Consider the following 12530-nt stretch of genomic DNA (forward strand, 5'->3'; position numbering starts at 1 on the left):
ATTGCATCTAGTCCTGTTTCATTATCGTGAATAGTTTACTTGCTATTAGGGTCCTCATTGCACCGACCAGAGAAACATCAGAACAAGATCCTCGGACCAGTTAGAAACCGCAGTAACCGCTAACTTTTAAGGTTCCATGGTCTTTTAAGGTTTTTAAAAAATTTCTTAAAAAGTTAGGAAAATGTTTATTCTTTATTTAGATTTTAATTAACAAATAATAGCATATGTGACCTTGTTTTCATCTTAGTTTTTCAAGGGCTTTTCAAGAGTGTTATTATTTATCCAGAATTATGGTTGAAAATTTGAACATAAAATGTTGCAAAAATTACTATTTCTTAGAGTCAAGAAATGTCAAGAGGGGGGGGGGCAACATATTTTATTTCTGAAAAAGCTCTGAAGACTGAACTGTCCAGATTCAGATTTATTAATTATTGAAGAAATAATTGTGTCGACATTTACTTCACTCACTTTATAGTAATAATTAACTGAAGGATGAATTTTAAGAATTGAAACTTTTATTTCGAAAATTAATTATTTGGACAATATACTAAAGAATTTCACGAAGATAGAATTAGGTTGATAAGCTGTGGAGGGCGAGGAAGGAAGGCACGACACACTTTCATTTCGTCCGACCACAAATAGCTTAACAATTCACCATTTTTGTTTGATCAGACCTGTCTTTCGTCCGGCATTGCTAATATTCGCTTTAAAGACCTTTACATTATTTTATTCGAATTTTGAGCCACGTCATGTTGTATTAATTATGGTTTAACATTTTTTTGTAAAGAATCTTATGAATTTCAATAGACATAAAACAATGAATGGAAATTTTTATTTCATAATACTTCGATCAAATCAACCCCAATTGCTAGGCTCCTTACCAAAAATATTAATTTTTAGTAGTAGATTCTAAAACTCCCGGCGAAGCTATTACCTTAAAGTTTAAGTTATAGGAGTGAATTAAGAAAACAGAAAAGTGTGTCGTCCACCGGACGAAAAATAGCTATTTTCCGTTTTGCGCTAAATTGGGCTAAAATTGTTCTGTTTTTAAAACAAAATGCATTCTAAACAAAATCAAATCATTTTACATAACATGACGTTGCCTATATTTAAGAAAAAAAGTGTTCAAGGACATAAAAATATACATCTTAAAACACAGAAGCAACGCCCAGCGAAAAGGGAATGGTCGGAAGAAATAATGGTAAATTGTGACGTCATTTGTGGTGCGGACGAAATTGTACGGTGTGCCTTTCCCGCTCACAGGGCATCAAGAATGTAAAAGGGAAAAGACATACTGAATTCCATGAATATATATGAGTAGTTTGATGTGGTCGGAGTAGTGAGAGTAAAATTATCATTGAAAATCATTAGAGTTTACTTATTAATCAGGAGTTTAGTTATTAATCAGGAGTTTGGTTATTAATCAGGAGTTTACTTATTAATCAGGAGTTTAGTTATTATTCAGGAGTTTAGTTAGTAATCAGGAGTTTAGTTATTAATCAGGAGTTTGGTTATTAATCAGGAGTTAGTTATTAATCAGGAGTTTAGTTGATAATCAGGAGTTAGTTATTAATCAGGAGTTTAGTTGATAATCAGGAGTTTAGTTAGTAATCAGGAGTTTAGTTATTAATCAGGAGTTAGTTATTAATCAGGAGTTTAGTTGATAATCAGGAGTTTAGTTATTAATCAAGAGTTTAGTTATTAATTAATCAGGAGTTTAGTTAGTAATCAGGAGTAATCAGGAGTTTAGTTATTAATCAGGAGTTTAGTTATTAATCAGGAGTTTAGTTATTATTCAGGAGTTTAGTTATTAATCAGGAGTTTAGTTATTATTCAGGAGTTTAGTTATTAATCAAGAGTTTAGTTAGTAATCAGGAGTAATCAGGAGTTTAGCTATTAATCAGGAGTTTAGTTTTAATCAGGAGTTTGGTTATTAATCAGGAGTTTAGTTATTAATCAGGAGTATAGTTAGTAATCAGGAGTTTAATTATTAATCAGGAGTTTAGTTATTAATCAGGAGTAATCAGGAGTTTAGTTATTAATCAGGAGTTTAGTTATTAATCAGGAGTTTTGTTATTAATCAGGAGTTAGTTATTAATCGGGAGTTTAGTTATTAATCAGGAGTTTAGTTATTATTCAGGAGTTTAGTTATTAATCAGTTCAGCTTTTTGTTTTAAACCTGTGAACAATTTAGTCTAAGGTTCCTAAAGGTACTTGAACCATAAATATGGTTTTGTAACAAAGACTACATTAAACCTGTGGCTTGAAAATCATTATTTTATTTGTATGTCTGTGAACCCTGCACAATTGCCTTGTTTAAAGTTTAACTTGAGTTCAAATTCGTATAGCTGTTCCACAGAGTCCACTTCATATTCTCTATTTTACTTTTCATTTTATCATTCAGAAATTAAATGTATTTTGTGACTTTGTTAAATCATATTTTTGTTCACGAAGCAACAAGAACTCATTTCTTGGTACTTCACCACTGATTAAGTTGAGTAAAATTTTTGAAAAGAAAATAATGAAAAATAAATTATTACCTTAAAAATTTTCAATTTCTACCGATAGGGCAACGGCAAAATTGGATATATAATGTCTGCTTATGATTGTCTCTATGTCTTAAATTGGTTTTATAGACTTCAGACTTATATTCCTTGTTTTGACTATTATAGAAAAGTCAAAAAGTTTATGGTGTATGGTTAAAAACATTGCATTATTTAGGAAAGTTTTAGATTGTTTCTTATTTGGCTGAAGTTGGTATATATTGAAATATTCAGTACCTCATTACTCATCTTAACAATCATTTAATTGGAAACTGTGCTAACCCTGTTCAACATTATAAGCATTTTTACATATGTATTTTAATACTCATCATATAATATTACAGATAGCTATTCACATAATGAGCTACAAGTACTTTTACTTGGACTAGCATCTACTAAGGACTAACGTTAGGGATTGAGTTTACATTGGGCCTACAGAAGCTCCTCTTCCCTTTGACTTGTATCTTGCTAGAACCTGCTCCTTGATATCTGCCCTCTCTTCAGCTTGTTCAAGATCAGCTTGCACCTTGCGGAACTTGGCCAAGTTAAGTGCTGCAATTTCTTCAGCTTCCTCTATCTGCTTCTTGTAAGATTTGACCTTGTTCTGGAGTTTATCAACAAGTTCTTGCATGCGCTCATGGTTCTTGTGATCCTCATCTTGTGAAAAGGTGAGCTCGTTGATGCGGCGCTCTGTACGCCGTTGAGCTTTTTGAGCATCAACATAACGTCTTTGCTCATCATCAAGTTGTGTCTCTAGATCCTTGATCTTTTGCTCCAACCTAAACAATTTAGAGATTAAAAGCAAAAAGTGGGTTGTTTTTATTTTAGAGCTTTACCTTGAAGTAATTTTTCTTCCTCCTTTCATAGCCATCTGTTCAGCCTCATCAAGCTTTGTTTGCATGTTTTTGACATGGTAATCCAAAGCTTTGCGTCCTTTCTCACAATTCTGGGCATTTTCCTGCTCTATGCGAAGCTCATCAGCTAGACGAGCAGCATCTATCATTGCTTTTTTGGCTCTTTCATCAGCAAGCTGGCTCTCAGTCAGCATTTCTTCCAGATCAGCCTAGATTTAAAAGTAATTAAATATAGATAGTTCACTAAAATCAAGGAAAATACTTACATGCAAGGTCTGCATTTCTGAATCAAGCTTTCTCTTGCTTGACTGAAGAGCTTGGTTTTGCAGAGTACTGTCAGAAAGCTGTTCCATTACATCCGACATTTCTTGTTCTGCACCTCTTCGTTGGCGATCAGCATGCTCTAGCTGAGTTTTGCATTCCTCAAGTTCATTGTTGACTGCATGATGACGACGTTCAGCCTGAATAAGCTGCTCCCTAGCTTTGTCTCTAACTATTTGCTCCTGCTCTAGGACTAGTTGAAGATCCTTAATCTGCTGCTGATATTTCTTTATTGTTCTCTGTGATTCAGCATTAGAACCATTTGCATGCTCCAAAGCAATGTCTAGTTCATTAATGTCAGACTCAAGCTTTTTCTTCTGGCGGATTGATTCGCCTTTAGCTCTGGTCTCATTTTCAAGTGATGCCTGCATGGATTCAATTGCCTTTTGATGCGTTTTTCTAAGTCCATCAAACTCTTCCTCTTTCTCCTTGATTCGTCTCTCAATTTCCTGCTTAACTTGACTGAGCTCTAGTTGAGAACGAAGTACCTTGTTCTCTTCCTGCTCAAGAGCACATTCAGCCTCCTCAAGTGCAGCTTGAAGCTCAAGCTTTTCATTTTCAAGACGCTTCCTGATTTTGTCAATTTCATGAATGGTTCTGCCACCTTCTCCAATCTGGTCCATGATATCTTTAATTTCAGTAGAAAGATTTTTGTTTTCTCTCCTTACACAATCTAACTGTTGTTGGGATTCATCATATACAGTCTTAACTTTAAAGAGCTCAGTAGAATAGCTGCGGCATTCTACCTGATTCTGGTCTAGCTCAGCTTGCAGAGAATCAATTTTGTTCTTCCATTCAATAACAATTTTGTCAAAGTTCTTTGCCTTCTTTTCCATTTGGAAACATCTAGATTGAGCATCGTCAAGCATGCCTCCCATCTCTTCAATCTCAGACTGAAGTTTCATCTTTTCCTTCTCTAAAGCCATTGCTTTGTTGTTAAAATTCATTACAGTGCCTTCTGCTTCAGCTAGTCTTGATTGAAGCTTCATTTTTGCAGACTCAAGCTCTTCTGATCTTGCCAAGCCATCTTTTTCATACTTCATGCGCCACATTTGAGCATCTCCAACAGATTTGGACAGAAGTCTCAGAGCATCTGCCTTTGACTGAGTTTCTTCCTCAAGCTGTTCTCTTGTTGTATCCACCTCATGCTCAAGGTTTCTAAATTTTCCCAGCAGGAAAGCTCTTTCCTTTGCCTCATCATCAGAAATTCTTCTCTGTTCATCCAATTGGGCTGAAAGAGTTTGCTTGATCTTGCTGAGAACATTGTTATTATTGTCTAACTCTTCAATATTTCTCAAAAAATCTGCATTTTCAATGACAATTTTTTTCTTTGAATTGTCAAAGTCTGACAAAGTTAAATTAGCTTCCTCACACCTACGAGTAGTATCACTCAATTGTTGGTTAAGATGATGATTCTGCTTTTCTACAGATGCTTTCTCATTCAGAACTGTATCCATTGCTCCCTTCACCTCATCAATCTGGAGTCGTTTTCCATGCTTTTCTTTTTCAATCTTTTGTTTCATTTTGTTTAATTGATCCACTTGCTCAGACATTTCTGCAACAGCATCCATATGTTTCTTCTTTAAGCTGGAAAGTGTAGACTCATGCTGAATTGCTGCCTCTTCCAAATCTCTTCTAAGTTTGCCAATCTCTGCTTCTCTCTTCTTATTAAGCTCAATCTGGGCTGAAGTTGCACCTCCAGCTTCATCTAACCTCTCTGAAAGATCATCAAGTTCACGAGCAAGCGTTCCTCTTTGTTTTTCAGCCTTTGATCTTGCTTGCCTCTCAGCTTCAAGTTCTTCCTCATTGGATTCGATACGAGCTTGCATTTCTTTAATCATTTTTTGAAGTTTGCCAACACCATTTTGCTCCTCCTCAAGCTTAGAGACATTAGAAGATATATCCTTTTCTTTCTTTGATATAAGGCCTTCCACTTCCTTCTTGTCTCTCTCAAGATCATTGACAACTTCTTGTGTAACCTTCAAATCTGCCTCAACCTTCCTTCTCTGTTTATCCATGTCAAGGCGAGATTTCTTTTCTCTCTCAAGAGAATCTTCAAGCTCATCAAGTGTTACCTCTAACTTTGCCTTTATCTTATTAAGATGGTCAAGCTTTTCTTCAGCTGAAGTAAGTTCTTCGCTTGACTTGGCTTGATTTTCTTGCATATGCTTCTTTTCTTTGTTGAGCTTATTGATCATCTCATCCTGGTGTGCAATTTCATCATTCATGTTTCTTATGGTGTGGTCTCTGTTTGTCTTTTCCTGCTCAGCTTTTTGAATAGCCATATCCATATCATCAATATCCTTTCTGAAGCTTGAAAGGTCATTTTCAAATTTTCGCTTCTTTTCATTTGTTTCATTTCTTTTTGATTCTGTGTCTGAAAGGGTCCTCTGAATTTTAGCTAATTCATCCTCTTTTTCTGCCTTTGCTGCACTAGCTTTTGCAAGATCTTGTTGGTAGGATGACAAGTCACCTTGTTCTGATTCTATTTGGTGCATCATTTCTTTTTTTTCATCAGTCATCATTTTTATTCCTGCGTTGAGCCTATCCCTTTCAATAACTTCTTTGTCAAAAGCAGAGCAAGCTATGGCAGCCTCTTCTTCCAGAGCTGCAATTTCATCTTCCATATTTACTTGACCAATAAACCTCTTAGTAGCATTCATCAAGAAATACCATGTCCAATCTCTGAAGAAGATGTACTTTTTAAAATTCCTCTGCATAACAGGAATGAAGTTTCGTTTTGCTACTTCTTTCTTGTATGCAATTTTACCAAGATATCCTCTGCATATACCTTGGAAGTAGTTCAAGATAGATTTGATACACTCATCTCTAACTTCCTCTAGCATACCAATTGTACCAGCTCTAAAGAATACCTTGGTGTGTCCAAGGCGCCACCTGTCATCAACATCTTTTACACTCTCAAGCACAATTTTAGCTGCTGCCTTGGTATCATCTCCACATGCATAAACCTCTTTAGGTTTAATGATGATAAATCTATGCCTGAAATCAGCATAAAAGGTTCTATTAGGGAAACCTCTTCTGCAAATTCTAATACCTTCCAGTACACCATTGCAAGTTAGCTGATGCATAACAAGTGCTGAATCTAAAAGTCCAGGAGTCTTGAAGTTGTTTGGCACAATACAACGAATAAAGTGGGGATCTGTAGAGTTTAAAGTGCAAAGTAGAGAATCAAGCTGATTTCTAAATGCAGAAGACACGGTTTTGAAAACCTTGGTATCTTTTCCCTTCTTTCCTTTATCCTTCTTGTCAACTTCTTCTGGTTGACCCGGGTGATCTCTGAAAAGATAGACAACCAAAGCATTGTCACTTTTTTTCATTTGGTCAACAACAGTGTCATTTACAGGATCCTTATTCTTAGTAAGCCAGTCACCCAAATTGTAGTTAACAATACCAGCATAATGAGCAATTGCAAAATGAGCATTCTTGTCTTTGGACCCTGGTTGTTTTTTCAGAAAGACTGGAGACTTTCCCAACAAATTTTCCTTTAGCTTGTCTTCAAAGGATTTGTCTGAAGCTTTGGGAAACAAAGTTTCTTCCTCCAGAATGGCAAGAAGACCCATTGGTTTCTCCATTAACTGAATTGTTGCCTCTAAATCCATTCCAAAATCTACCATCTCCCACTCAATTCCTTCCCTTACATATTCTTCTTGCTCAAGAACAAACATGTGATGGTTGAAGAATTGCTGAAGCTTTTCATTACAGAAATTAATACAGATCTGTTCAAAGGTGTTAAACTCAAAGATTTCAAATCCTGCAATGTCCAGGACTCCAATAAAGTTAACTTTCTTCATTGTAGGATCAATCAGAGTACGGTTGCAGAGATCAACAAGCCACATGAAGAGACGATTGTACATTGACCTTGCAAGGGCAGCAATTGAGTTCAAACAGTTATCAGCATTCTGACCCTTGTAAACCCACTCTGTCCCTACCTTAATTTTAGGCCTGATAAAGTTACCATAGAACAACTGCCAATTTTCAATTCCACAAAGTTTGCAGACATTTTGACCTGGGATGGGATCATCAAGTTCACAGGACTCTTCACGACCCTTTTGCTTGAATGTCATCTCTCCAAGGTGAATAACAGTAGCAGTGAGCCTGAATGCATTCTTCTTCTCTTCTTGAGTAAACCCAAGTACATCAAAGGCTTGATCAGTAAACTCCAGCTCTTCATTATCATCAATAGAGTCAACTTTTACTTTACCTTGAGAGATAAAAAAGTAGTCATAAGGGTCAGTTGAAAGACAGCATATCTCCTGGAGACCTTCAACAGGCCCTTCCTCAACCAGCTGGAAGAAGATATGGTAGCATCTCTCATTGGGTTGCTGATAAGTAACCCTGGACTTCTCAAGAAGATAGACATCAATGAAACCTCCAGCAAGTTTACCCATGTGGTTAAAGTAGATTCGAATGAACTTACCCTAAACAGTATTAAAATTATAGGTAATAAAGTTTAATGGATGATTTTTATAAATGTTATCTAGATATACGTAAACTTACAAATCTTGAAGAGTTGTCATTACGGATGGTTTTAGCATTTCCGTAGGACTCCAAAATCGGATTAGTCTGGACAATCCTGTCCTCCAAATTGGCTTTTTTCTCCACTGGTGGATCTCCATCCTTCTTGGCCTTCTCATTGGAACCAAGAATAGCAAAGTAGGTAATAACCTTCTTGGTGTTCTCTGTCTTACCAGCACCAGACTCACCAGTAATCAACATGGACTGATCCTTCTGGTTAGTCATCATCTGCTGGTAAGCACCATCAGAGATAGCAAAGAGATGAGGTGGGACCTCACTTCTCCTCTTACCGATGTAAAGCCTGACGACCCTGTTGGTGTAGATGGGATACCTCTTGTAGGGATTGATGACAATGCAAAAGAGTCCAGAGTAAGTCTAAATACATATTTTATAAGAAAAATTAGATTTAACTATTGATTTTTATTACTTACATAGATCAGCTTTGCAACATATCTAGCCTTCAAGTTCCAGAGGACACTGGCCTCATTCAAATATGTCATGTTGGACACATCATCGAACTTCTCCATCTTGGGAGGATTAATCTGCATGCACTGTGTTGCCTTGTATGTCTTTGGTTCCCAGCCCACTTTTACATCAATCATATCTCCCTTCACCTAAACAGTTGTTTTCTCTTAAGAATGGCTGTCATTAGGTTTGTAAGTAGAAACTTTTGAATGTGCAAGCACTAATCTAACGCTGATATCCAAAGCGGAAACTTTAAATTTGAAGCTAGTAATCTGCGACTCGTATTTTTGCGTTATTCTCTGGCATGGAATTGAATTTTATGTGGGCCTCTGATTGGTCGAACCTTTAAACATATTCATAAAGATTTTACTTCATTCACCAGAAACAAAAGATATGGATTAGTGCTTTCTGAAGAAATTAACTATTTAAAAGTATCGAAAGTTATTTAACAGTACATGGCTTCTGGCGGGTAAAGAAACGGCCAAAAAATGATCTGGGATACAGTCAAAAATAATGCGGTTAACTTTTAAAAAAAAAACTCTTTAAAAATCGATTGAAAAATGTTTATTCTTCTCTACTTCAAGGTTTCGGAACGAAAAATTAAAGGGACTGTCAATATAATTTTCAGTAATCCTTCACTTCCTGTGAAAACTCGATTTGCGGATTTCTAGAGCAAATATACGAGTTTTATTTTGTTACCTCAGTGATCATTGCCTCGCTATATCCCCCCTCACCGTCAGGAACCCAGACGGACTTCTTAGCATCATACGGTTTCAGAGAATCCTCCTTCTTCATCTCGAAGGATACATAAAGGAATGGTGCTGGATCTGTTAAATAAATAAATTTTTAAAATCTGAATTTTAACAAAATTTTTATTATATACAAGCACTTAATGAAGTCCTGCAGCTAGTTTTGAAAATAAAAATGTTAAAAAAATATCTAACAGAAATCATTATTTGAAATATTTAAAAGTCTATAACGGTATTAGGGTGGAAAGATGCGAAGATTAGAATTTGTGGTGAATGTTTACTTCTTCAGTTTAGAACAAATTCTTGAACGTAAAAAGTAACTGATGAGTTCTTAGCACAAATTTTGATTTTAATGCCTATATTTTTGCAACCCGATTTTGCATACTCCTGATATTTCTAAATATGAATTTTTAGAACGAATATGAAATAGTCTTAAGTTTGAAATATCATCAGGCTGCAAAGATATGTGGTGTAGACTGGAACAATTGAATTTTCTAGCAAACACTGAAAAAAACATGGATTTACAGAGAAACCCCGATTTTACATGGCAATTTCCAATTCAAAATATTTGTATGATGTGCTTTTCCTAAACGGTGAACAACCCCTTTATGGAGATTAAAGTATTTACCTGGATCCGGTTCCTTGGAACCACCTGCCTTCACATGACCGGGCATACTTGATGCTCAAACCTTAATATTTAATAAATTCGCGTGACCGGGCATACTTGATGCTCAAACCTTAATATTTAATAAATTCACGTGACCGGGCATACTTGATGCTCAAACCTTAATATTTAATAAATTCACGTGACTTTATATATCTATATATATATAAATTTGTAATCTTTGTTTGTCTGTATGTCTGTTTGTTTGTTTGTCCAACCATAACTCAGGAACCTCTGGACTATTTTGCCTCAAATTTTGATGAACGAACATGGGAGAGCATCGGGAACGTTCATATTTTGGGGTTAGAAGTCTAAGTTACGTGGGTCGAATTTTGATGGGAAAAATTGGAAAATCGTAATGGACGACACAGTCCATGTAAACGGCGGGAGTAACTACGAGGACTAGAGGAAGGCCAACCTAGTACGAGCCATATTCTCCTCATTTTCTCGTCCGAGCCACCTCGAAATACTCGTCCTTTCAAAAATATTTTTATTTTGTGTCTAATCCTTCAAGAGGAGAATATTTTTTGAAAATCTGGCCACGTTTTTTGGTTAGTCTAAAGTTTTTCAATGATTTTATTTTGCTGGAATCTTCAAATCCAAGAAAATGATGTCAAACTTTATTTAGGTTAAAACTGAAATCTCTGCGTCCAAAATGGCTAACTTTCATAATTCAATAATTATAACAAAGTATTAACGTGGTATTAACTTAAACATGGTCTATAATCTTTTCATTCCAACACATATAAAAATCATTGATTTCTGATATATTTAAAAATAAAGCAACATTTTAGTTCTCGTGTATTTGAGTGGGTCGAATTTTATTTTGAAAATTTAGTTTCTCGATAAAATCGACCTAGTGCGGGTAAACGGCTGGAGTAACTATAAGTAAACTGGGCAAATGCTGGGTCCCCGAGGCAGTATGTGATAATATGCTATTTGATTAAATATGTATGTATTTATAAAAATTAAAAAAATCGAAACATGAGAAATTCTTTAAAAATAATGTGTCGTTCATTCGTGAATATATGACTCTTTGTTAAAAATAATTACAAACTTACTTAGTATCTTAAATATTCGTCTGGCCTTGATGGGAGTTCAAAATTACTGCATAGTACACAGGTGTGCCGTTTTAGTAACTGTAAATTGGCGGTACAGTCCAAACTAGGAACGCAAAGGTTGTCCCAGCTAGGATATTCAAATGTACATTGGTAGTGCGGGTATAAGAATTTTTCTAAACATTATATTTGCAACCTGATGTTGTGGACCTTTAATATGTCATTAATATGAATTCAGGCCTTATAGTCAACGTATGAAAAATAAAGGTTTTCACCATCAGCTTGCAAAGATATAGATAAGAAAAATATAAATTAAGGTAAAGATAAGTTAATAAAATTAAGTGCATAAGTCGCACAAGCTTACTTTGTATTCATACTTTTCATTAATAGATGAATATCAATTATTATATTCATATTTAGTGTGACACGCTGTACTTGAAGTTTAAATATCCCGCCGTTTTATCTCCAGACTAAGACGTTAAATTATTCCAAACTTTGCTCTTACCTGAACTGATAATCAGGAGAAGTGCTGCTCTTCAGGTTTCCCTAGAGAGTGAACGGTCAACCTGCCGTAAACCTCGATGTCAACTTTTAGCCTCAACGTCGTCAGAGGCCCCCCAATGCACCGTCATCTATATTATTGGGGAAGATGCCAGAAGTCCCAATAAATCCAGAAACTAAAAGTACGAATGATAAATTTTAAAGAAAAAAAAATACGATGAAGATTCAAATAATTTTCTTCAATTAATATTTTTTCAAAGTTTCCAAAGTAACTCGGAACTCCTATTTAGTTTCAGGCTTGATCTGCCTGATTTTGACTCAGGCATAATAACTGCCGACAACACGGTTTTCATAGTTATAGGGTGGGTGGGGTGGGGTGGAAGGTCCCCCCAGTTCACTTCAAGAAAACTGATGAGTTCGCACTATATCATTATATCGAGGTTAAATGCAGTACGAATTTTACACGTGCATAAGTATAATGAGAATGTGCAGTACACATTTTGCATGCACAACAACGGTTTGCTGATATGTCACATTATAGGCAGATTTATGGAGCCGTTAAATATTGGAGTAAATGTGTAGATGAAAGGAAATGATGAAAACTAGAAAAGAATAAGAGAGAGGGGGGGATTGCCAAAGGAATTTGAGAAAAATATAAAAATAAGAGAAACTACAGAAAGTAAATTTTGATAAAGAAAACAAAGAAAAGAGAAACTAAAGAAGGTAAAGGAATAAGAAAACAAAGAAGAGAGAAACTAAAGAACGTAAAGGAATATTAAAACAAAGAAGAGAGAAACTAAAGAAGGTAAAGGAATAAGAAACACAAAGAAGAGAGAAAG

The 12530-nt window shown here is 35.4% G+C and overlaps 1 protein-coding gene across 1 annotated transcript; it reads right to left on the reverse strand.

Annotated features, from left to right (window-relative positions):
• Nucleotides 1-2841: 2841 nt before the first annotated feature.
• LOC111700185 (myosin heavy chain, muscle) lies at nucleotides 2842-11785 on the reverse strand. Its single transcript, XM_023471025.1, has 8 exons — nucleotides 11696-11785; nucleotides 10097-10157; nucleotides 9419-9546; nucleotides 8686-8868; nucleotides 8237-8629; nucleotides 3664-8157; nucleotides 3380-3606; nucleotides 2842-3322 (listed from the first exon to the last, which is right to left on the reverse strand). The coding sequence occupies exons 2-8, from the start codon at nucleotides 10140-10142 to the stop codon at nucleotides 2965-2967; spliced, it is 5829 nt and encodes a 1942-aa protein (XP_023326793.1). The 5' UTR covers nucleotides 10143-10157; nucleotides 11696-11785; the 3' UTR covers nucleotides 2842-2964.
• Between the last annotated feature and the right edge of the window lie 745 nt (nucleotides 11786-12530).

The sequence above is a fragment of the Eurytemora carolleeae genome, unplaced genomic scaffold (genome assembly GCF_000591075.1).
Source record: "Eurytemora carolleeae unplaced genomic scaffold, Eaff_2.0 scaffold378, whole genome shotgun sequence".
Taxonomy (NCBI): Eukaryota; Metazoa; Arthropoda; class Copepoda; order Calanoida; family Temoridae; genus Eurytemora; species Eurytemora carolleeae.